The 27,310-nt window shown below is 43.1% G+C and overlaps 1 protein-coding gene across 1 annotated transcript in view; it reads right to left on the bottom strand.

The window, feature by feature from the left end:
• The window catches only part of MAP3K5 (mitogen-activated protein kinase kinase kinase 5), a 143,652-nt gene that overhangs the window by 102,893 nt on the left and 13,449 nt on the right, over positions 1 to 27,310 (bottom strand). Inside the window, exon 2 of the mRNA XM_066606130.1 lies at positions 3,022 to 3,161. Coding sequence (XP_066462227.1) covers positions 3,022 to 3,161 — 140 coding nt within the window. The remainder of the gene's footprint in view (positions 1 to 3,021; positions 3,162 to 27,310) is intronic.

The raw sequence follows: 27,310 nt of genomic DNA, 5'->3' as shown, positions 1-27,310 counted from the left end.
CAAGACAGCACGGCGAGCTACGCCATTTCCATAATGCCCAAGTTACGGGAACAACATAGCTCACAAGGACTTCGATGGAAGTTATTGAAACAGCGCAGGCCAGCCCTGCTCGGCTGTTTCTGGCCTACTGGTCACCTTGTACAGAATGGCATTTCCATCGGGCGCCAAGATGAGAAGTACCTCCTTTAACCCCCAGCAGTTTAGGACGAGCTCTGTTCGTTTTGCAGAAAAAAGGACATTATAGTTTTGGATGAACAGAGCTCATTCTACTCTAAACTGCTATAGATCCTGTTTTAACAGAGCTACCAACGATCTCTGAAACAACATAAAAAGCCTGAGCATGAGTTCTTGGCTCCAAAAGCACGTTAGCAGCCTTTATATAACAGAGTTATAGATGTTTGATGTGGAGTCAGTAATACTGACTCAAGCTGTCATTTTAGCGTATGTATAGAGGAGAGGTGAGGGAATACCTGCGGCAACAGAGAAGATATGTAGTTCTTCTGTATTATCTCCCTGTTAATGTTATCACCCCCCCCCCCCCCCCCCATCAATCAGAGAGCATATTTGCTCTCTAATCGTCACATATGGGTTTTTTCCCCAAAAATGTATCTAGACAGACTTTTTTTCTCCTTACATAAGGCTTTAAATATTGAAAGAATGAAAAGAACCCAAAAAAAACCCTACTCTTAATTGGTATTGCTACAGCCATAACTATCTGTACCACAAAATATTACATTTACTAAGCATGGTAAATTCCATTAAAAATAAAATTAAGACAAATCCAAAATAGTAGTCTGTTGTTCACCTTGATTTCCCTAATCATGAATTAGTATATACCTCAAGATGGTACCAGTAAAAACTGAAAGTCATCCCACAATAAACAGGCAATTTCATCAACTTTGAGGGGGGGGGGGGGGGTAGAGGAAATCTTGTTTCTACGGCATACACAGAACAAAAATAACCTGACAACATTACTCTATTGGTCAGTACGACTACGGCAATGCAAAATTTATGTGTTTTTTTTGCTGTACTAGTTTGAAAAAAGAAAAAAATTTCTGCCACCATCTTCTAACAGCCATAAAACTTATTTTTTCATTGACATAGTTGTATGAAGGCTCATTTTTGTGGAATATCATGTAATCTCTATTGATACCATTTTGAGTACATATGATTATTTGATTGCTTTTAAATCAGATTTATTTTTGGAGACAGGGTTACAAAAAAATAAATAGAAAAGAAGAAATACAAAATTCAGAATTTTATTTGATAACATTCACCAAACAAGCTAAATAATGCATTACTTTACTTTCATAGATACCAAATGTAGTTTTTAAATTTAGATTTTTTAAATTATAAATATGGAAAAGTGTTTTTTAAAACTTTTATTGCCTTTAATGTACATTTTGTTTTTTTAAATAAAACTTTTAGACTTCTTATTTTTTAGTCCCCATAGAAAACTTGAACTAGCAATTCTTTGATTACTCCACGACATGACAGGCTTAGAGGCCATCGCAGGAGAAGGGCATTACCCTCCTTAACTTCAATTGCGGCATTTAAATGCTGCTGTCAGAATAGACGGTGGTATTTAAATGGTTAACAGACGCAATCAGCGTGAGCGCTTATCGTGATTGTTGTGAGCGGGTGTCAGCTGTCAAACACGGCCATTACCGGCATTGTATGGAAGGGGATCGGCTTTCAGTCCCACTCCATACAAACCCTGAACCTCCATAACGTAACTGCCTCAGAGTCTCAAAAATGCTTCAGTCTCAAATAAAGTGCGCCACACAATGTGAAGACTTTCAATCAACAACAAAAATGCGCAGGTTCAAGATAATTGGAAGATACTGCTTAAGTTCAAAAAAATTAGACAAATAGCAAACTTTCGGACATTCAACGTCCTTCATCAGGCCTTAGAAGGGAGGTCATGAAACAAGAGACCTGATTCAGATATAAAAGCAAGGCAGGGAGTCACGTCCCTTGAAAATCCTATACAAAAAAAAAAAAACAAAAAAAAAAACAAAAAACACGTCAGCAGACACAAAAAATTAGGGCTCATGTCCACGGGTATGGGGTAAAATGCAGAATTTTACCAGTGTTTTTAAATGCTGGCTTTACCAGCAGAGACGCGTAAGGGCAGCGAGTGTACTGCGCATGCCCGTGTAGTTTACGCATGTAGTCATGCGCAGTGCGATTAGTTTTATTTTTTATTTTTTAATGCTCAGCTCTGTTTCATAGTAGGGTTGCGTTTGAATCGCCTGCCCATATGTAATGTATTGCATATGGGCAGCATTGCATACTCTGCCCATACAAAAGCATAGGGTTCATACTGCATGGTACGCTGAGAAAAAAAAGAGCATGTTGCGATCTATTTCTCACACGTGTCTACACGCTCATGTACATGGATCAATGAAAGTCCATTTACATTCATTAACTCCCTTCACGACATATCACGCGACCATGCATCGCAGACATAATATGAGGTGAAATAATGTCCGTGGACAAGAGGCTATGTTAACCCAGGAGTATGAGCAGTGAGGCTGCGCTTAACAATGAAGCCAAAAATACAACAATGAATTCATTCCCCCCCCCCCCAATCTACCCAATAACTAATAAAAGTTATGTAGTATATTACATGTACTCCAAAATGATACCATGCGTTTTTTTTGTCTACGGAAAACTAAAAGAGCTATGGCTCTAGGAATGAGACAATTAAAATTACAGAAAAATTTGCTAGTCAATATGGCCTAAAATGGGCCAATCATTAAGTAGTTAATTTTTAGGTGCATGGAATCATTTACAGTTATAACGTATGTAAAAAAAAGATGGGGAAAAATGCTACTTGACTATTAGCCAATTCAAAAGTGACAACCAATATGGTTGAACTTCTTTTTGCAAAAATGGCTGCTGAAACAGAAAAAACACAGTATCTAAGTAAGGAATGATTTCAGATACTGCTGTAACTTGCTCATTTTTGAAGTTTTTAGCACCGTCTGTCAAAATACTGAATTAGCTTTTTCTTACCTTGAGAGACTGCAGCGTTTCAGCGTTGGTATCACAGTATAGGATGATATTATTGGCCATGCTAAAACTCTCTCTAACTCCAAGGTGATAGAACAGTGAAGGCTGCCGAAAAGCATCTGTCATTTCTACCACTGCAATATCTGTAATACACAGGAAAATCAAGATTAGCACGCCTCTATCATCACTCCAACACTATGCTCAGTCAGTATATGAGTAGCAAGGAACATGCCTCTGAACTTGTCATTTGAGGAAGTGGTTGATGTTTAAAGACAAGATCACCCCACCCCCATGCAAGAATATTGCAAATAAAAAAGTTTCTTATAGCTGAATATCCGCCTATATAGTTCAGGTCATAATAAATCAACATTATGGAATAAACTAAGGAACAGATATTCAGCAAGCAATACTGATGTCATGTGCGTCTGATGAACCAAATCACATGCACTGTACTAAGGCAATAAAAATGCTCCAGAGCCTCTGGAGCCATCCCAAATCCTGAGGGAATACCACATTTATGGGAATACACGCAGCATGCCATTCCAATGCCGTACTGCTAAAAGGAAATCTCGTACAAACTTGCATCACATGGAAAGGAGAACACAGTTTTATTTACCCAGTCCTACAGGTGCAGCATTGCTTCACAGTGAAGGAAGACTGAGATCAAGGCAAAACACAGAGGAACATAAAATCCACTGGTTATAGAAGTAATTCTATGAAACATAACTGTATGACTTGTTCCTAAAATGCACTAACACTACTAATCAATATGAATATTGAAGAGGACCGGGCACATCCTCTGTGCACCTTCCTAGCCGTGTCCCTGCTGACTCCAACACAGTTCTTTTACTTCTAGGTTTCCCCGTTCATCCGTACTAGATCTTGTTACATATGGAGCCCAACACTAGTCTTCTACCAAGTAGGTTGTCTTCCACCACTCCGTATCACATCCCCCTTTGACACTGTTCACTTCACTGAAGACTAGTGTCAGGCTCCATATGTAAAGGGAATTTGGGGAGAGTGAATATAGGGAGGACCTAGAAGAAAAGAGAAAACAACCAAGTCAGCAAGGGATGTGATGCAACTTTAAATATATGCACCCACCCCACTGATCAGAATTACATGATGGGCCCTCTTTAAAAATCACAAGTGAAGTACGTACCCACATTGGTTTGAAAAAAACCTGTAAACTCTGTTCAGTGAAAAAAATAATTTGAAATATGCAGTGTTGCATGCCACACTAAAGAGGCGCTGCCCCTTTACGCCACACTAAAGAGGCGCTGCCCCTTTACGCCACACTAAAGAGGCGCTGCCCCTTTACGCCACGCTGTCTTACAGAGTAAGACATCTAAAGAGATGTTACACTTTACCTTGTGCTGCTCTCTCATCTGTTATAGAGAATCACAGTGGTCTGACAAATGGTAAATCATAGCAATATGCCATATATGATTGGGTTGGGAAAATACCTATCCCCTTATAATGAAAAAGATATATCACAAGGTTTCTCAAGTTATTTCAATTCCCCCTATGTGAGTCTATTGTGAGCTAAACAAAGTGGCTTCCAAGATGATAAATTTGAAACAAAAGTACATTAAAGGCCTCTCCATGAAAATGAAGAGAGGGAACAAGTGCTTAAGGGATTAACGGTGTTTTCATGCAAAGCTGCTTTGCTGTAGATTTTGGTGCGAATTTGCTGCAGATTTCACCCTTTCCGATGAATTTAAATTGAATGGCAGATATCTACCAAAATTTGAGACACAATCCGCAGCAAACTAGCAATGTATGAACACACCCAAAAAGAGGTCTTCCAGGAATAAACTACTGATGACCTTTCCTGAGGATAGGTGATCAATAGTTGATCAGTGGTGGTTTCCGGCTTGGGATCCTTGCGATCTGCTGTCTGAGGAGGTTGCAGCACTTGGGTGAGCGCCATGGCCTCTTTACAACCATTTGGAGCTACATTTATTGGTCACATGGCCTGAGAGCATCTCAATTACGTGAATGGGACCGAGCTGCTATACTACTTACGGCTCTGGGTCTGATATGAACTGAAGTGACTGTGGGGCTCACCGCTGTCATTCAATCAGCTGATCAGAGGTGATCCTGAGCAATGGACCCCAACAATCAACTATTGATGACTTATCCTGTGGACAGGTCATCAATAGTTTAGTCCTGGAAGACAGGACTGCATGCCGGACAAAACAAAACAAAAAAGAAACTGTTGTGCATGCAAGACTCTTGTCTAATAAAAATGCTGGACAGATGCAGGAGATGAACGGACTGCATTATAGTCAATGGGGTACGTTGGGCACAGTTGGGTTCTGTTAGGATACGGATCCGTTCATCCAGGGGATTCCATTTTCCGGCTCTCATAATAGACTCCCCAGCGCAGATGTGGATTAAGCCTAACACTCTTTTTTGAACGCAGTTCAAGAAATGACAAATGAAAAGCTGTATTGAAGAAAAGCTGAACTGTGACATTCAGAAATGTGCAGAAAGCACCATTCTAATCAAAGAACAGTAGGATTATGAATAAGACTTCCTGCCAAGGCAGAAATCATGCAAGAAAAAAAGTGTGCTGACAATTTTTCAGCTGTCAGAGGAAGAACAAAACTTGCTGAGCGTCACGCTCGCTCATATCAGCAGTAGAGGTGATTTCTGTTATAATACAGGACAAATTAGCAATGACATTTCAACCTGTAAGATGCTTTACACTGAACTGACCTGATTATAGCCAATTCACTATAATCGGGTAGGTGAAACAGAATCCACAGTGCAAATATGAATAAAGCCTTTATGATCATTTTCAATTTTATTTGGTCTATTTATTTGTCCCCCGTCCCACCACGTTGTAAAACATGACAAGAAGCAATACATTTTTAGTCCCATGGGAATTTTTATGCCAAGTAGTAGGCAAGCATGGCAGTTATATGCGGCAGGTGCTGAGAAGATAAGAATATCATACATAGATTGTATAATTATCTACAAACTTGGAAACTTTAGGGGTATGTTTACGGTATCTTGTTATCACCAGAAAAATGGGAGGAGACAAGCTGCACACCCACAAGCAACGCCCACAACTTGATTGGCTGGGCCAGAGAATGGGTTTCCATTAGTTCCCCTCTCGCCTCGTCGTGCCACTGACCCCATGGCTGCTCTCCCTTGTGCCTTACCGGCTTCTGCACTAGACTGTGCCGGAGCAGAGATGGGAGAAGAAGGCAGAGCGCCGTGGGCAGTGACACTCCGCCGCTCTCCCTTGTACCATTCCCGGCTCCTGCACAGTCAGTGTCCTGGGTGCCATCACATACTGCAAGCATTATGTGAGGCCAGCGAGGAGACTGACCGAGTATGACAGACGTCGCCGGAGTAGGGACGGGAGAAGACAGAGCGCTAGGGGTAGTGACAGTTGTGAAATTACAGCGCCGACAAGGAAAGTTGCCAGGGGAACTATCACTGCGGACCTACGAACCCACAGTGGTGCCAGCTTAAGGGGTTGCCGCCCGGGGATACTGACAGCGGGGGAATGCAATGGATGAGGAGGGGAACATACACCGTCCAAAGCTGGAAGGGAAGAAGGTCGCTGGGGAAATGATGAACTATTCATTTAAATTATTGAACTGTGGACTGTCCACGTGGGTGACTCCGCAATTTAATTTTGCACGTACACATGAGGCCCAAGACAGTTGTTCAAGAGTGACAGACGGCTGTTTACACCGGATGGCACGTCAATCAATTTTCTGCATGCAAAAACTAAAAGACTGAATAATTCTTATTCAGTAATTTTGTCACTGCATATGTTTACATGGGGCGATATATCGGTCAGATTCCCGTGAAATCTAAACGATTCTGAAGACAATCGTTCTGTGTAAAAAGGACCACAAGTGCAGTGCTGCTGAAGCAAGATGCAACAAATTTAATAAGGTAATATCTCTGACAGTCAATGCGCCAGAAAGCCAAATGTACTGGGCCCCCCCATGAGCTACCATAAGTTTGCATCATTATTTACGTCAGTTTCTAACGCATCAAATATTTACAGTCACAGGTGACCTCATCCATTGCACTAAGCTAGGTCGTCCTCATTACTTGGTCACCCCATAGACAAGGACGACACGAAAAGATCAAAAACGTACACATTTGTGCAAGAATGACTTGCTAATTAGAAATGGGCAATATACTGTGATTTTATATACTGTAACCTTGCTTTTACCAACTGATTCTGTGCAAATTCTAGTGTCTCCCAACACCGCTCACCATCCAAATGTATAAGAAACTGAAGGACAGACTCAAATTCTATCACAAAATAAGACGTCTTTATACAATGGGCTCAAACAGTACAGACCTCCAACCGCAGTAGGTGTATAAAGACTACATCTACACTATATATGTCAGAACAGTGATGGCACAGTATGGCAAATCTTCAGATATCAGTACAAACTTCATATGCAATATATTCACCATATCAGTATAAAGTCAACAGCCGGCAGTGCTTGTACTGCAGAACGGATATTCAGGTGCTGATCCTCCGCTTGGAGAATTCAGGAGGAGGAAAAGGCGCATCCATATACCCCTTTCGCAAGCATGGCGTGTGAGTGCGCCCGTTCTCCAATATGAGGATTACCACCCAAATATTCATTTTGCATTATGTGTCCATGGCCCAGAGGCAACAACAAGTGCTGCTGAACCTCGTTGGGCTCTACAGCAGCAGTTCACAAAAGAATTCCTTCATCTGACTTTATCCGGAGCCCTACAACTACCAGCCAAAGCAACCCACACAGAATTCATATTTCGCCCACCCCTGCATATTATACGGTTAGTATGGAGAGTGCTCTGTTCCTTTTAGCGGCTTCCTTCTGCATTTGGACCAAAAAAGCAGGTGGAATGTACTGAGAGAGCAAAGAACACTGTAGTAACAGTTCAGAGAACGGTCAGGGTCACAGACAGGCAGTTCTTGTCAAACACGTTAAGAACAGTACACAGAGAAGCCCACAATGCCCACCAATGAACTTTGGATTAATGTGATGATAATATAGGCGGGCCGGAGGGCACTGATGCCAGGGCAATACTGAGGGAGTCGTTGATAGGCATTGGTCTTATTATAACAAAGGTGTAGCAAGAAAGGAAGATCAACAGAACATAGAAGTGAAATGGGAAGACACTGACAAAAAAAACTGCTACAAAAACCTTTGTATTTGTAAGGCCAGCTGCACACAAACAGGTTGGATTCTGCATGCAAGAGCCCACAGTGGAATCAGCTCTGACTGCAGCCGGCGACCCTGCGTACCTGTTGAATTATGCATTGTGGAAGACAGCGGCAGCTCGCTGTCGACCATGTGCAGTTTTTTTTTACATCTTTGTTTTTCTCGCGCCAAATCGGTAGGCAATGACGCAGGTACCCGCAGACGGTATTAGTGTATCTTGACGCCACCAGGAAGATTCACAGTGGCTGACGCCTCCTTGTCCCCGATTGACTGGCCAGTTTGTAGGTCCTGGAAGGCCACTGAAGCGCTGGAAAAAGACATACATTGTCTGCATCTGCAGCCCCCGGCGACAAAGGAGTGAGGAGAATGCGCGGTGAAGAGTCTTCTCCTCCAGTCCACAAGCACCCCTCACCCGTTTGTAATTTTCAGAAGTGTGCCGCAGCTTGGAGCGCAGGGCGCAGGGGGAAGCCACTGTACCAGCCCGACAGCAGGGATGCCAGAGCGCCGCGGAACAGCAGTACAAAAGTCCGTGGCGGCGTCACATTGCCATTAGCTGTGCGCAGTGGACAGACCATAAGGCAGCACTGAATTTCCGCCATGGTGGCAGCAGGCAGGCAGCTGCTGGAACCTAAGACACAGCCAGCAGCTGTCAATCACAGCTCATCCTCCGTGCAGTGCGGAGGCATCGCAGAGAAGCAGCCTGCCCCAGCACTGTTTACAGTCCCACGTGCAGCCTGTACATTGCTTTTTGCTGTCCCTGGTGGATTAGGGTGAGGCTTCCTTTTATTCGTACAGCTCATAATGTAAGGCTACATGGAAAAGTTACCCTCACCCTAAAGGTTACAGGGACGACAACAAGCAATGTACACTGTGCTGCTACGACCTGCAAAGCTTGACCCCATCAGGAGCTAGGGGTGTGACAGGGGCGTTCCTCCTGTCAAACCCCTATCTTCCTGGTGGCGTCAAGATACACTAATACCCATGCTGCAAAAGCAGTTAATGAGAATGAGCCCATTGACATCAATGGGTTCTATTCTCTGCACACATCTATTTTACGCGTGCGAAACTACGTACAAATACGGTCGTCTGAAGCCGCCGCAATAAAGGATGTGGTCACATTATGGCTATGAAGAGAACAGTGGTACATATACAAAATTTAGAAAGTTGCACTGAAGCCCAACCGACTCTTCAACCCTTACTACCTCTACTGATAAAATACTGGATCTGTCGCACACGGACTCATCATTTACACAGGTGGTTTCATTGCAGTTCTAACCAAGGAATAGACACAATTCTAGAACAAGTGAGACGGACGCCAAATTAAATGTGCTTTTCCTCAAGTACCACAAATATCCCCAGGAGTCCGGGTGCCGTCACATGTACAAGGTTTCTGCAGGCTTATAAATGCAGTCATTGAAGGAAAGTGTGGATCATAAGATCAGAGACTGTATCAAGCACAGATCCTACATCGGCTTTGGCTTCAAAAACCCCATCAAAAAGCTGCATGTGTGACAGCGTGTAAATAATTAAGATGCAGTCCAGTGTGGTTTCATTAGCTCCTTGCTTTGCTAGTAAAGTGCACAACATGAAGACTTTCAGACGTTCCAGAATTTTGAGCAAATCAGAGGCCAACGGAGGACATTTACAATATAAAAAAAACAAACTCAGGTTTTGTGACTTCTGCATGCCCATTTTTACAGGCCTTCGTATATGCTTGCAACTTCCACCCATCCCAAAGACAGCACTGGATTGACCCATGAACTTTATAGTCCCCAGCCAAGTCTACAAGGAGAGCTCAAGCACAGTTGAGGCTTATGTGTCCCCTCCCGAAAGCTTTGCAGCATTCAGAGCCAGGCAGCTGATCTGCCCCAGGATAGGATATCCAAAAGTACAGCGATGCCAAAAAGCAGCATTACTATAGGAATACGCCGTTCATATTACCTGTGTGTCGACATCTGCTGCCTATAAAGTTAAACTTTCCCCAAAAAGTTGAAATATCTTCCCATTTAATAATTTCTGCAATATGAATTTTCTAATGGGAGATATTAAAAACAGGGTTATCCGGGTCTTCTAATTAAAAATATGTACCATTACCAGTATAGGACACTGTTTAGTGTCCAGAGGTTCAGGATTGTGGGGTGACGGTCATATCAGAAGAAATGTTCCCTAAATAATGTCCAATGCAGGTAAGGCTGCCTGCACACGGGGGCTGGTCAGATTCCGCATTTGGAATCAGACCCTGTGCCCATGCTGGCATCTGCGCCTACCTGCTTTATTTTTTCCACTGGCTGTACTGTGGATGGACCGCACAGCTTTTCCCGCGTTGTCGCTACGCAATGACGTGGAATCAGCGACCTTTGCACAATGTCATTGTGGATGGGCCGCAGATTGGACGGCTTCCATTGACTTCAATGGAAGCGGTCCGTGCAGAATTTGCACGGAGATGGGGCATGCTGTGATTTCTCCTCCAAGAGAAAAACATCGCAATCGATTGGGCGGTATATGTTGCGGAATCCGGAAGCAGACGCCCTCTCTAAATTCCGCAATACAAATCCACCCACGTGCAGACGGCCTTATTAGTACGATTCTAGTCAAGTGTGGACGACCCCTTTGACTCTCTCACCTTTCCTTGTTTACTAGGTATTCACCGGTCTGAGACATGTTACTGTAGTCAGCAGCAGATCTAGCAGGATATGTAGCTCAGTTCAGAACACAATCAGCTGATGAAGGTCACAAGGCTGTCAGAGTGACACTAAAACTTTCAAAAGAAGACGCTAAAAGCCCTTCATCACACATACATAAAATAGCTTCCAGAAAATGAAAAAGTTCTGAAAGCAATCATTTGAAATATATCTAGGCAACTAACAAAACAAAAAGGTGAAAAAGTTCTTGTGGAGATCGGCCAATGTTGGCAGCAACTAAAGTCTGGAGGGGGAAGTCATAAAAATGATTATTGTGCCTCAAGACCGCAGTTACAGTGACCCTTAGTGATACTGCAAGTAGATCCTCCTGGGCGGCTCTACTTTAAGGAGCCCCAGCACCCTGCTCCCCTCCTTTCCTGACAGCTATGCACTCTTGGTATTCAGTAGCACATAGAAGCAGCAAAAGAATGCAAGAGCAATTCAGAAGCAGGAACGTAATGTAGCAGCTGGGATGTAACTAAACAACCTACAACGGCATATAGCTTGTTTATAAGAATGGATTTATACAGCTAGCAGACTAAGCAAGCCAATTCTACATATTAAACATACAAGGCAAGACAAATGTAATAGTTGTGTTAGGTTATCTTTAGAAGAACACTCCCAGATACTAACAAGAGCACGCAGACAATGGAGCACTGCAGGGACCAATCTGAATCAAACTTTGCCACAGGTAAATCAGGCGCTTTGGAAGGTTTTAGTCCGGTTTTGACCTACTCTCCTCAAAAATCCAAAATAATAATAGTCAGCAGCACAGCCTGTTCACCATCCCAAGTGGTGCATGTTCCAGAAATAGGTTTAGACTTATAAACCATCCATTGTCCAATAAACAGAAGATTGGAACAGCACTTAGGAACTCATTAGATCTTCATTGTAGTAAAAAAAGGGGGGAAAAGAAAGGCAATATTTTTATTACAATGAAGATCTAATGAGTTCCTGAGAGATGTTCCAATCTTCTGTTTATTGGACTACTCCCCTCGACAGTCACAAAAAAAATCATGATCTGAAGCTCATGTCCCAATGCCTGGGCCAGTCTGCATAGATCGGGTTCCCACTTTCTAGGACCTACCGTTCTACATAGTCGCAAAAATTGTAATACAAAGCAATTGAAGTGGTTGTCTTTATACTGGAAAATCCCACTTCAACAAGACCCCGTGAATTAAAACAATAAAGTAAAGAATACTTACCCATCCGCAGCCACCAGTATCCAGTGCTGCAGCCCCGCAGTGCTCCCAGTGATTGTTGTGACAGATGATGTCACAGGAAATCAGGGGACCAATACAGCCAATGAGAGGCTGCAGCATCACATTCCTGAATTCCTGGCAACATGGCGCTTAGGATGACAATGCTGAGAGAATGAGCAGTGACACTACAGCATCTCATTGGCTGCAGCGGTCTTAATTTCCTGTGACATCATCTGTCACAGCAATCACTGGGAGAACAGCAGGGCTGCAGTGCTGGACCCCAGAGACCGCAGACTAGGCAATTATACCTCACTTTATTATTTTAATATGGGGAGTTCTATTGAAGCAAAGTTATCCAGTAACTGGACAATCTCTTTGGGATGCCACTGGTGAACAGTCAAATTTCTGCACATAATAAAGAAAAATGGCAGGGTTGTTATGTTCATTTATTTGTCTTCATTTCATTAGCAAACAGTTCTTACCAAACACGCAAACTGTTCCACGAAATAGACCTTTATGATGACAAGTCCTTCTGAATATATATGCTGTATAATTTAGATTTCTGAGCTTGTTTACGGGTCCATTTTCTATTCTGTTTATGGACTCTGGAGTTTCGTTTATTCCCTTGTTTGGGTTTTTTAAATGGTTTTATTTATCCTTTGTCCATGTTGTGCATGTTCTAAATCTATGTGTGATTTGAACATTTATCGCTGTTAAAATTATACTAGTGTGCCATGTTATTCATACACATTTTTGGTCTTTATGTGAAGTTTGCATTACACGTGTGACACATTAAGATGTATGCTGTATCTTCTTCAATTATTGTTTAGTGGTGCCCAACTTTTTAGTTTTGCTTTAAAAAAAAAAAAAAAAAACTTCTTTATTTTGATGTCAACTCAGCCATTCGAGGGCTTGTTTTTTGCAAGGCAAGTTGCATTGTTCAAATGGTACCATTTATTATTTTGAAAATCTCAAAAATGTTTTTAAGTAGCACAAAAAGGCGGGGGGAGGGGCAAGTTCACCATTGGGGGGGGATGGGCTTTGATTTTACAGCATACGCAGTATGGCAAATTAACACTAACTTTATACTGCATGTCAGTAGGTTTATGGGTCAAAAACACTATCTTTTCTCCATAGGGAGAGCACCTAGATGGTGAGTGAGGAGACTTGAAAGGGCATTTACGGTCCTCTGGGTAATATGCAAATAAGGGAGATTAAACAATACCTCCACAGTGCCACCTATTAGAAGGCAGCAATACCTAAAGTCAATGTTAAAGAGCATTTAACTGCTTGCCGTTTTTGTACTTCTAAAGTCAATGTGAAACACTTTATACAAGCCTTGTAACAATGACCAGGAATTAAAAGCAAAGTCAGAGCCCATGCACATGCAGGGTTTTTGGCCTCCATCAGTGTGCAGTAGGATTCTGACTTTGCTAGAGAGAGGCCTATGATGCGAGTCAAAAATCTTTTCTCCTTAGGCCTCCTGTCCATGGCATAAATGGATTAACAAAATCTTTGCGGATCTCCCGCACATGTGATGCGTGCCCATAGTGAATCATTGGGCACCCACAGGTAATTAAATACCTGCAGATGTCATTCTCCCCTGGTGTGCAGATAGCAGGCACAGGAAAACCACCACAGCATGCTCCATTTTTTGGGCAGTTTTCCCACAGGGATGGCTTCCGCGGCTTCCATTGAAGCAAATAGAAGCCGTCCAGATCCATAGCACGGACGCAGCTCTTACTGCATCTGTGCTGCGGACAGTGGGAAAGCAGGAGTTTAAAAAAAACACGGCACGGTGCATGCGTGCGGCACACCACCAGCGTCCCAAGCACATCCGCCGTGAAGAAGATAGAAGAAGATCACACCTGCACGGAAGAAAGCCTCGCAGCATCTGGACAGGTGAGTATAATGTATTTCTGACCTCATGTCTGTGGACTCCACTGCAGGATTCTGGATGGGGAAACCATGAATGCCCATGGACATGAGGCCTTAGGGAGAGCACCTAGACCCTGAGTTAGGAGACTTTAAAAGGCTATTTACACTCCTCTGGGTAATATGTAAATATGGGAGATAAAACAATACCTCTACAGTATTTACGCTCCTCTGGGTAATATGCAAATAAGGCTTCTCTCTAGCAAAGTCAGAATCCTACTGCACACTTAAGAAGGACAAAAAGCCTTAAACAGCTCTGTCCATGGGCTCTGACTTTGCTTTCAATTCCTGGTCATTGTTACAAGGCTTGTATAAAGAGTCTAACATTGACTTTAGGTATTGCTGCCTTCCAACAGGTGGCACTGTGGAGGTATTGTTTCATCTTGCATAGTAGCATTATGGAGATACCGTATTTATATAGATATTTTTGGTTATATTACTTTAAAAAAATAGCAGTTTTTTTTATTGCTTTCTATCGCGATTTTCTGACGACAACTTTATATTTTTTATTAATCAGGTTGTGGAAAGGGTTGTTTGTAGGAAGACCTACAGTTTCTCTTGGTACCATCTTGGAGTACATATGGCTTTCTGATCACTTTTTTTTTTTTTTGTGATTCTTTCTTCGACACGGGACAATTAAAAGGGCAATTCTGGCATTGTGTATTTTTTCTTGATTGTGTTTACTGTGGAATAAATAACACTTTATTTTAATAAGCCATATACGATAGTCTAAATAAGCCCTCAAAATGACTCAGAAGTGAAGAAATTGAATGCTTTCAAGGTCAATTGCACTGACAAATGATTGAAGTGACTTCTATGTAGAAATGCCCTTTAATTTGCAAGCCTTGACTAGACCAGTCAACAAAACATCAGAGCACATTTTAAAAGGTGTCTGAAGGCCTAACCAGAGAAGAACCCATAACCAGCTCTTATAGGACATGACACCAGAGATGGCAGGAAATTAATTAGCAAGGCAAACAAGTAATTAAAAAAATAAACACGTCTGGAAAATGGATTAATGACGGGGTGATCTTACACGGCTACAATCACCCAATCTGAATGTTCATAATGTACTGAAAACAAAGGAAATGCACAACCGTTTATCGGCATAAACTAATACGGTAGTAAAGCATAATATAGTGTGTAAGGGTTCTTGCACAAGAGCGTATGCTACTGCATATTACACTGGAGTTTTTGCGCATCTAATACACAGTACCAATCTCACATTGACTTTCACCTGTCTCTCACATGCAGCGCACAAAATGCACAGACAAAATAATAAAAAAATCACGCCATGCACTATTTTGGCACGTATTAGCATGCATACATGCCAGATAGTGTATGGGGATTGTCGGCATGCAGCAATTACAAGTCATTGCTCATGTGAGAGAGTTCTTAGGCCTCTTTCACACGGGCGACTTTGTTGCGTTACTACAATGCTACAAATCGCATGTATGTGAAGCCCATGCTTTCCTATGGGTTACTTCACACATGCGATGTTTTGTAGCATGCAACAACCTGACACAAAAACTTCACGGGTCCGGCGAAATGCCCGCAACATGCGAGGTTTTGAAGCCCATGTTCCCCTATGTAGCCTTCCTCCTTGTTGCATCACCGCCGCCGCAGCTTCTCCCCAGGTCCCGAGACTGCTTCTATTCTTCATCTTCTTCTGGCTGGGGATTGAAAAATCCCTGCCTCCTGGAAGCGCTGGCTGTGATTGGCTGACGCTTAGCCAATCACAGCAAATGCTCGATGAATGGCTGTGATTGAACCAATCACAGCCATTCATTGAGCAACCTCCCCCCAAAAAAATCCTTGCATTTGTAGCGTCACATGCGACTTTGTAGCACTACAAAATCGCGGAATTGCCACAAGAAGAGGCTAAAAGCTTGAACGCAGATATCTTGTTGATATAAGAATTGCACTTTAATCAGGCGGATACTTTGCAGTTAAATGCAAACATTTCCCATATATTCATGCTGCTCCAGCAATTAACAAAAAAGGAGGAGGAGTTATTGCAGTGAGAAATACTTTAGTTTTTCTCCAATTCAGACCTTAATTGACCCAATGGGAAGACGTGTTATCTTGGTTTGCACAATAATATGAGTCATTTATGTCCCAAACAAAAACAAAATGTATTGTGTTTATTTCAAGAAAATCAACTAATAATTATAAGATTTTAACAGAATTAAGGCTGGTTTATACGGGCCAATGATCGTTCAAAGGACAGTTTGAGTGACAGCTTTGAGCAATCATTTTGCATAAACTATTAAGCAGCTACTCAGCTACTTTAGTACCAATTAGGTGTGCAAATGAAGCTTTCCCTGAGCACAGGCTAATAGCCCAAAGACTATTATCTGTGCTCAGATCCTTTGTTCTCCACAGGAAACAATGCTATCAGCACTCCCCTGGAGAACTGCTGATAAGGCTAGACAACGATTTTTAGGTTAGCTTGAATTTAAGGATTTAAGCTAGCAGTTCCCGAAAAGCGGACGATGGGCGCACATTTAAATGCACCGATTATCGCTAAAACGTTGCCAACTTGCAATTTTTTAGCCATCATCAGCTGGTGTAAATGGGCCTTTATGTGGGAATCGCTAGACTGGTCAGCTTCTAGTTTGACAGATAAACGCACTAATTAATATAAATTGACACAAAAAGAAAATTTTCTTGATGAAGGTTGCAACACCTTACTGAAAAAGATTAAACTTTGTTTTCACAAACACACGCAAATACATGCTCTTCACTGAAAATGTGTTGCTACAACATGTAGTAACTTATAAAAATGGTATAACTACTTTGTCTGATTACACGCCAATCTCTGCATTTATGTCCGAAACATAGTAACCATACATAAAGAGGAGTTTCCATATTTCTAATTAAAATTTTATTTAATTTAAAAAAAACCAAAAAAAAAAAAAAAACACACAACATATTTGGTATCTGAAACAGTATGATCTATGAAAATAATGCAATATTAAGCTCACATGATGAACTTTGTCTAGAAAAAAGACTTAAAAAAAAAAAAAAGTTATGCTTATCAAAGGTGGCGGCAGAAAAGAATTTTGTTTTCCAAAAAAAAAAAATAGTACAGCAAAAAAAAAAAAAAACAACCCCAAACCACTATATACATTTGGTATCATTGAACTTATTCTGTGGGTCAGTACAAAGTTATGTCATTTTTACTGCAGTGTGCATGCCAGAAAAACAAGATCCCTCCAAAGATGGTGGAATTTCATATTTTTCCATTTTGTTTTTCAGTACATTACATACCGTGTTTCCCCGAAAATAAGACACCCCCCGAAAATAAGACACCCCCTAAAATTTGCAGGAGTCCCAAATATAAGGCACCCCCCGATAGTAAGGCATAGTAAAATGTGCAGGCAAGTCAAGAGGCCTGTCCCCTGCTGCCATCCCCGTTGTCTCCTACCTCCAGATGTATAGGTAGATCTGCAGAGCTCCCCCTGGTGGCCGGAAGCTGCAATACAATCCCTGCTTACAAGTGGTACAGGAACTTCTGTCTGCAGACAGGTACGTTACTTTACAGCCCTTTTTTTTTATGGCTCTGTGTGTCAGGCAACCTGTGTGTGATTCTTAAGGCTGGGTTCTCACAGAGCGTATTTCCAGCGGAAATCTCGCAGTTTGGCCACAGCGATAAACAGCGAGATTTCCGCCGGGAAAGCGCTGCTTCAAAACCCACGGCACTCAGCCGCTTGTTTTGAAGCGACCTGGCTGCACGCTTTTCCGTTTCTGTGGCCAGTAAATCCGCACCACAACACCAGCTTCTCCCAGCTTTGCCATGACAGATTTGCTGTCCCATGTGGACGAGATTTCTGAGAAATTTCGTCCACAAAGCTGGCCAATTGAGGGATTAGCGGCCACAGACGGATTTTTCCGTGGCGAAATAAGACACCCCCCGAAAATAAGACATAGCGCATATTTGGGAGCAAAAATTAATATAAGACGCGTCTTATGTTCAGAGAAACAGGGTAGTACCAATAAAAAAAAAAAACTACTTGCCCTGCAAAAAGCAAGCCCTCACATAGCTATGTTGATGGATTAATAAGTTATTTTTTTAAAGTAGGGAGAAAAAACAAAAATGCAAGTCACTATGGTGAGTCTGGCCAAATGGACGATGATGTAATTACATGATTGTATCAAATGTATTAGAGTGGTTGGCGCATGCGCACAGCACGCTGGCGGTGTGCCGAGTACATCCGCCAGGCTGAAGAAAGAAGATCCGCAGCGTCCAGACAGGTAAGTAAATCTTCTTTTAGGCCTCATGTCCGCAGGAAAGGAGGGACCCGCGGCGGAATTCTGCATGAAGAACCCGCGGTGGGCCTGATTTGCCCCATGGACATGAGGCCTAAATGATTTTTCATACTCGCTCGCTCTCTGGATTCAGAAATGTCCCTCTCGAAAGTCCGAGCAGCGTATGAAAAGCCGACTCTTTTTGGTGTCCCATGCACGCACCTCTCCCATAGCGCAGGCTCACACGTGCGTAATCTAACAGCGGAACAGAGCCCTATTGTTCTCTATGGGAGCGTAATAGGCGCTGTACATACGCAATTACATTGCGTATGTGTGACGTTTATACGCAACGTCGCTAAGTTTAGGAAAAAGAATCTAAATCAGACTGCGCAAAATGAGATACGCAGTCAAGCACAGTGAAAAATGGCAGTGATATTCCGGCTCACACAACGATAAAAGGCTGCATTATACACACAGCGGTATATAACATGCTCGTGTGAGCCCGACCACACAATCGTATAAGAGAGTCTGTGCACGGGACTCTGAAAAGAGTCAGATTTTCATAATGCGCCAATTTCAGAGGCAGACATCGCTGGATCGTGCAAGTATAAAAAAAATTTACATCAACCGGCTGCCACGTTCCTGTGGGGATGTGGCAGGTCCCCTTTAAGCCTCTGTATTTAAATTGTATACTATGGAGCGTACTTGGCTACCTAGTAACGTATGTGTAGCCTTCCAACAACAGTGACAAGGCAGCTCTGTCAGCAGAGCATGTGACTGATCTTGGACTATGACTCAGCTATCTAAGAAACAACATTGCTCCTTGTATCCGTAATATAAATAATATTTATAGAGCCAATACCACAAAAGAATAACAAGACAGCAGCAGGAAACCACAAGGCACAAATAAAGGGGCCGAGCGTATGTGAAAGTTGTAGAGTTTGTGCCCTTGTATGTAAGCACTAGGATCTAACTGCTCTTTCCCACAGTCTGCCAGGAAACATGCAGAAGGAGCTTTGCTACAAGTGGACCGCAGGACGGCTACCTGCAGTGGTGGCGGTGTCCGTGTTTAGGAATCATGACACCACAAGAGTCCAAACCAAGTAAGGGGAGGGAGAGGTCAGAGAGGACATCTCATCATATTAACACACTCACAAATAGCCCGTCTAGACCGGATCAACTAAATGCCAGAAATGTAACCCTTTCACTGCCCAAAAGTGGCAATTTATTTATTTTTTGCAGCCATTTAATCAAAAATTAGTTTTCTGTATTGTATGCTATATATTATTTGCTCTCGCTCACGACCTGACGATTGTGAGATCAAATCCCGCACAGTTCAGGTAGCCGGCTCAAAGTTGGCGCTATACAAAAAGCAAGTCCCCCTTTTCCCTTTGTTCTTTTGCTCATACCCATACTTTGTATTAACTCATACTAAACGGGCAACGGCTATCTGAGAAATCGGACCAGAATAAAGACATGCAGCAATTTTCTTTTTCACTCACAAAAAACATTGGTCAGTATAAGATAAAAAAAAGCATAACTGATTAGCAGTATGGACTGTAACGGGTCTGTGATGTAAGCTGCACGGAGCAGGAATGAGAAAAGGACTCCTCTAAACAAGCCACAAATGCTCCCTCACTCCAAATTCACAGATAGAATCTGTTGGGCAGACACCACTTTTCAGTTTCACTGGGAAATCAGTTCAGTTGCCAATAGAAGTCTATGAAGAGGGGAGGATTAAAGAAGATATCTCTCGTACAAGATTCTGCTCCCCCGAGGCTGCCTGCACACTGTAGAGCCGAAGTCCGCATGTGTAATCCCACAGCAAAATCCGGCTCTGCCAGCAACAGCATGTGGGCGTCCATGGTCTGTCGCCAGGTAATCTGTACTGCGTATGGACCCGGCAGCTCGTCGTCTGGTATGAGCAGTACAGATTATTTTCCCTTGAAATCTCCTCCCACCCCCCACTGTTGGTAGGCGACGATGCATAATCTGTGACGTGTCCGCAATGTTCATTGCGGACGGGCTGTGGATTGGATAGCCTCCAATAGACTCCTATGGGAGCCACTGACAGCGGCCGGAGAAGGGAGGTGGGAGGGAGTTTATCAGAGTGACTGAAACTCCCTCCCCTTCTCTGGACCTTGCCATTGCAAATACCCAGAAGGCTAAGCTCCGACCCCTCCCATTGCAAAATACCAGGAAGAGAGGTGGTGAGCCGGCGAGGGAAGGGAAGCGGGAGACAATTTAGCAGAGCTAAGCTGTCTTCCCCTGCCCGACAGCATATACGCCAAGCCCATGCATCACATGGTAGTATATATTGTCCTGCAGTGAAAACGCCGGCCAATATACACTTGTGTGAATAAGCCCTTAGGGCGCTATTTACAGCAGATTTGCGGTTTGGACACCGGCCGGGCATTCCACAGCAAATACAGAGCCATGGGCAGGAGCGATAGCAGTAACCCTAGGGCTCAAAAGGAGAGACTCTTCGGGCCAACCTATAGTCAAATCAAATATCGCCAATTCCTTTTTCAGACCTTCAGGGTGCAGCAATGTTTTTATATTTTTTCATCACAGCATTCCAAGAGACGTAGCGTTTTTATTTTCCAGATGACATAGGGCTTGTTTTGTGCACTTTATTATTATTATTTTTTTGGGGGGGGGGGGGGGGGGGGGGAGTGGTATGGAAAAAAAAGAAAATCCACTATCACTCCTAGCCTCTAACTTTATACAGCTTGTGCTATAATCAACATGATAACTTTATTCTACAGGTCATTAAAATTGTGGCGACACCAACTATGTCCTGGTTCATGTAATATTTTACTATGTTTGCACTATAAAAGCATCTTTTATGAATTAAAAATGTTTTTTGTACCACTGCATTTTTATGAAGCAGAGTGATTGCTTGTTGCAGGCAATTCCATTGCGGTAAATCGGCAGCATTTATATTATGTGTGACATACCTTTAATGAAATGTAAACCTCAAGCTTCCCTCTAAGAAAGTGCATATCTACTTACAGAGGAAATATGCAACTTTGTAGACAAAATATAATGAATAATCTCAGACCCAAAAGCAGCTCACAATCTAATTTTTCGATCTCAAACACACGAGGAAATTAACTAATCTAGCAGTACGTTTTCTAATGTGGAAGGAAACTGGAGTACCCAGAGGTAGCCCACTGTGACACAAGGAGAACAGGCTCTTGGAGAGACTCAAACTCAAGACTCATCCTGTAGATAAGAGTGTAAACTACAAGGCATCATAAGCAAGACAAAATACAGATCCGTATCTTACACCTGTGTGTTATCTGTATTATCAAGACGGAAGAAAAGAACAGAAAACAAAAACAAATATCTGATGTTCTTGGACTGTAACCCCTTAAAGGGGTTGTCTCGCGAAAGCAAGTGGGGTTAAGCACTTCTGTATGGCCATATTAATGCACTTTGTAATATACATCGTGCATTAAATATGAGCCATACAGAAGTTATTCACTTACCTTCCCTGCGCTGGCGTCCCCGTCTCCATGGCTCCGTCTAACTTCAGCGTCTAATCGCCCAATCAGGAGGCTGGAATCGGCACACGTGACGGGGCGGAGCTACGCGATGATGCGTAGAAGGGGGCGGAGCCAGAACGCTGCTGCTGCAGACAGACCCGAAGGCAGAAGACCCTTCTGCGCAAGCGCGTCTAATCGGGCGATTAGACGCTGAAGTTAGACGGAGCCATGGAGACGGGGACGCCAGCGCAGGAAAGGTAAGTGAATAACTTCTGTATGGCTCATATTTAATGCACGCTGTATATTACAAAGTGCATTAATATGGCCATACAGATGTGTATAACCCCACTTGCTTTCGCGAGACAACCCCTTTAATACTAAAAGGTCAAAGCATGTATACCAATCATCTGAAGGGTGTGTATGAAGTGGGCTCAAAGAGCCAAGTCGGCTCCACACACTGCAGGGTTTTGGCTTTGACAGCTGATGCTCACCCACAACAGCCACATAAAGCAATCACGGGGTGCCATGGCAGCCTGGGGTATTGTGAAGGCCCCAAGGGCTGCCATGTAATTCTGTCTATTAAGATATGCATGTGGCACATCTTAACCTTTTACATTGTAGGACAATGGCAGATAAGAGGCCAATAGAATGTTTGCAGAGCAGAAATACAATATACTGCAATACTGACTAAAGCCAGCTTCACACGACTGGATTCCTATTGCAGAATCTGCGATTGGCGACCGCAGTAAATCGTATGCATTGAAAGGCATGTACTTCTGGTTTTACCATACATACAAATTGCGCATTCTGCAAGTGGAGGGAAAAAAAAAAAAAAAGAAAAAAGCACAGCATGTTCTGTTTTGCTGTTGACTCCGAGTGGACGGCCTCCATTGAAGTCAATTGACGTCACCTGAGCCGCAGACCCTATGCAATTAACATTGCGTATGGGATAAGAGTACCCGCGTTATCCTAAGCCATAACACGGAAAATACAAATTTTTTGTTATTGTTCAATATTTGTATTGTGCATGACCAACGGAGAGCAGCCGTGGCCATGTGCAATGCAGAAACCACAGGTACGCGGGCCACTGGCAGGCTTCACATACGGAATCCGCTGCGGGATCCGTGAAGCCGGCCCAAAACAGAATTGATAATTGCTTGCTGTGTCAGAGTCTGATCAGATGATCCGTTTCAAGTCACTGGGAGACTGGGGGGGGGGGGGGAGGGGGGGGGGTTAAATCTTAATTTGTTTATTTCATACAAATCACATCATGTAACCATCAGAGAGTAGTTGTAACCCTTGTAAGCAATAGTTTTTATAATTCTTAGTAGATATTTGTTGCGCCGGGGTCTAGTCAGCTGATCAGGTGACATCACACACCGGTGGCTGGTGTTAAATGTATTGTATGTGGTCCAATGTAGGTGTCAATCCAACATCAAAACAAGTAGTCCCAATTAAGAATTAAAACGTCCAGCAGCCCAGTGGTTCCTCTTCTTACTCCTTCCTACTAAGCTGAAACTCGTCAGGAGTAACCAGAGACGCAAAAGAAAAATGATGCTCAATCTACTTATTCTAAAACTTGTTCAACAGGTTTGTGAGTCACATGTCACTCCATAGCCTCACCATTAGAACATAACGGATACTTACACCATTCTTTAGGGCAGCGATTCCAAACATTGTTACCGCAATGGGTATCCCTGTAAAAAAGGTTTTCACTATGATGAACCTCTAATGCCATTCCTTGGTGTAGGAGGAGGCAAAGCATTCTAAAACTCCTGTCCAGTGCTATAACTAAGGTCAGATAGGATCATTGCTTTGCACAGCATCTTTGAGCAGTCCAAAATCTGTTTCCCTATTGTAAAAGTAACAGGTCCCATTTCCATATTTTGGGGAGATGATCGAGGCTTAAGGCTCAAAGGGAACCCTAGTTGGCAACACTACTGTAGGAGACATCTGCGTTGGACCTTCATTGCGGATTTCTGTGAAAATCCAGGACAAAATAGAGCTAGATGCAACGCAGTTTCATTTGTGTATAAAGGCAGCCGGCTGAAACGCATCATTGTCAATGGTTTCCATCCAGCACCATTCGGTTACAGTATGTGCAGATCCAGTTGCTTGGCTTCAGATGCTTTGTTAGGCTGGGTTCACACAGGGCAGATTTGCTGCGGTTTTGCCGCAGATTGCCGCTGCATATCCGCACTGCGGCAAAACCGCTGTGTCTGCAGTGCAATGCATCACAAATGAGATTTGCCAAAAAGCTGTTCTCACAGCCGCAGTGCGGAAATGCAACTGCGTTGCGGTTTTAAAAGATGCAGCATGTTCATTCTTTGGTCTTTTCCGCAGCGCTTTTTTGTCCATAGACCTATGGACGCAGCCAAAACCGCACCAAATACGTGGCAAAAAGTAAAAAAGTGCTGAGGAAAAAAACGCTTGCGGATTTTTCCGCACGAAAATCCGCAAGCCCAAATTAACCTTTGATGCGGTTTTGCCGCAGAAGCAGTTCTTCTGCGGCAAAACCGCAACAGAAAAACCACGGCAAAACCACGGCAAATCTGCCCTGTGTGAACCCAGCCTTAGGCTCCTTGGACGGAGCTGAACAACAGAAAAAAGGATAGATTAACAATTTCCAATCCAATTTGTATCCCGGTTTTCCTAGGGGGCTTACTCTTTCTGCCATTATACAATGGTGCTATCTGCTGGCTGAAGCCAGTACTGCATGAGGTGACACGTTGGATAGGCTCTGACAGCAGAGAGGCTGGCAATATACAGTAAGAGAACCCCGACGGACGTCTTTTAACATCGGAGCTGTAAGCCTTAAATCATAATGTCTTCAGAGGTCAGACAGTGGATTGGAAAGGGTTAAGTGCGAAGAAGCCCTGAGGCTGGCTCCACACGGGTGTGCTGCAAGAAAATTTGCGGCAAAAAAAATCGCTTCTTTAGTCACTGCGATTTGTAAGCGTCAGCTATGCTTTTCTTTTGGAGAATAATCTCACACTGCATTGCTGCCGCCGGCGATAGAATCAAGCGATAAATTCGCACGATTTTTTATCTTATAAGTCAATGGGACTTTAATGTTAAAATGGCATCACAATCCACGTTTGTAGCATTGCCATGCAATAAAAAGAAGCCTCCATAGGAATACATGGGAGATATACAATAGCACATCACAGAAAGATAGAACAAGCCGCGATTTTGTATCCCCTCAGCATCGCATCAGTGAAAACATCGCAGATGGGAATAAAACCGTTGTAAATCATTGGTTTCATATTCTGCTTTTCTACTGATTATTGCAAAGGGCGAAAAACGCACGATTTTCTTGACCGTGTGGAGCCAGCCTGAATTAAAACATAGCAGTTATCGTGGATTTTATTACCATCAGGACAAAAATGCGTCAAAATACCGCGGTTTTCCCGTGAAAAAAAACCCCTCCATTTTGACGTGGTTTGGCTGAAAATACCACGATATGAACATAAAGCGGAATAAATGCTTAGGGAATAGAAAGGTATTTCAACATTAAACCATTAAAGGGAAATAATGCCCAGAACTAAAAGGTTTCCTGCGTGTTCAACTTAAGAAGTTGTACAGGAATTCAGAAAACCCATCCTACTTCCCCTTTTCATAATAGTCCAGATATCATTTGTTTCGAATGAATAGGTTCTTTAAGAAATTGTTGTCATTTTTGTCATCTTCATCATTTTACATATTCTTAAACTATAATTATTTCTCTACAAAATGCATGTTTCAGAAATCAAACTGTATGAATTACAGAAAACTTATACAAGTTCTTCAACTGCAACTTATATTGCACAGTCCATCTACCCTCGACGAACTGGATTGGTTTAAAGGGGTTGACCCACAACAAATTGCTCTACAACCACTCTGTCCTTCCAGGTTGCTGCTGCAAGAGATGTGTGCACCCGGCCTAGTTACTTTCTACTACTTTTTCAGAAAATTCCAGCTACCCTCTTAGGATCTGGAGCTCCAAATTCTGTAGCAAATACAGCCCCAATTGGACACGCAATAAAAAAAAACGCATTTCCATGCCCACGAAAATTGTAATTGCAGCATGTCCCATTTCAGTGCAAGCCTTGCATGGATGGCCACATCACCGCTGACTTACCAGGGCTGCACTGCGCACGTGGGGCTGTGTGCCAGCCGGCACATCCCCAACGCAGAGTGAAGACACCGGACAGGTAAGCCGGAGGTCACTCCAGGGGCACAGGGTCGTATCTCGCTGCGAGAATCTCACAGTCGGAATCCGACCCAGCCATCTGCATTCGGACTTAATTTTAGTTAGATCAGCTTGTTTAGTTACTTTATTTGAAGAACAATACAATTAAAAATAAATGAAGCTTCTCTAAGGCTGGGTTCACACAGGTCGGATTTCCAGCGGCTATACCGAAAAAAAACCACGAGAATTCTGCTGGAAAAGCGCAGGTTTTGAAGCGGTTCGGCTGCTACTTTCCGCTGTGGCTTTCTCTTCCCATAGGAAGGAGCGAGGCTGCAGCAAAAGAAAATTTTTTTTGACCTGCTGCATATTCCACCAGCCCCTGGTGTCTTCATTCTCTGCTATGCGCCAGCTGCTGGCCAGCCGACGCATGCGCAGAGCGGAGCCGGCCCGGCACTACTGACATTTCTGTGCGGGCCTCTGCGAGACCCACACAGAAATAGAACATGCCGCGATTTGTTCTCCGTGTGAGTTTTCACGTGGACAAATCATGTTAGTCTGCCTAGGATTGCGTTATCTAATGTAATTCTATGCAGGCAGGCACGGGCGGAAATTCTGCAGGAAATCCTGCCGCGGAATTTCCACCTGTGTGCAGGGGGCCTTAGTCCAGTGAAAACCAATATCTCGTTTACATAGAAAGACTTCTTGAAGTCGAGAAGGCAAGGAGTTTAATTGTGCTCAGCAGTACCTGGGGGTGGCTGAATCCTAAATTTACGGAATCTTTACCTTTTAATCTGTCCTTGGTGCAGGAAGAATTTTCACCCCATTACAATTTCATTTTTTCTCATAAGGACTAAATTGGCAAGAAATTAGGACTGCTTACAGGCCAGGGAAGTGTGGTGATCCAAATATAAGCCAACCCGGTATTAGTTGACTTGGCTGTATGGCAGGACACTCCATCTTGTTGCACACTCCATCATGAGGGTACGCACACAAGGTAACTGGGCTGAGGACGGACTCCACCAGCAGAAAGAATTGTCAGATCATCTTAAAAGCAGGAGCAGCTCCAACTATTTTGTTGTCCTCCCTCCATAGACTGGTGGCACCATTGTTACCGGTCCTCGTGTCTGTGGGAACCATTTCCAGGCACTTGGCTAAGGCTTCATGTCCACGGGGAAAATCAGATCTGCTGCGGATTTGGGCTGCGGATGCAGTGCGGATGCACTGTAATTGTCTTTTATTTTTCATGCAGGAGATCAATTGAGCTAAGTGCTCTATGAGCTCCCGCACGCGTGATCCGCACTAAAATGGAGCATGTCCATTTTTTTCATGCTCCAGAAATTTTTTAATTCACTTTTAAATACCA

The sequence above is a fragment of the Eleutherodactylus coqui genome, chromosome 1 (assembly GCF_035609145.1).
Source record: "Eleutherodactylus coqui strain aEleCoq1 chromosome 1, aEleCoq1.hap1, whole genome shotgun sequence".
Classification (NCBI taxonomy): domain Eukaryota; kingdom Metazoa; phylum Chordata; class Amphibia; order Anura; family Eleutherodactylidae; genus Eleutherodactylus; species Eleutherodactylus coqui.
Note: the sequence above shows the minus strand (reverse complement) of the source record. Positions and strands in the feature narration are given on the sequence as shown.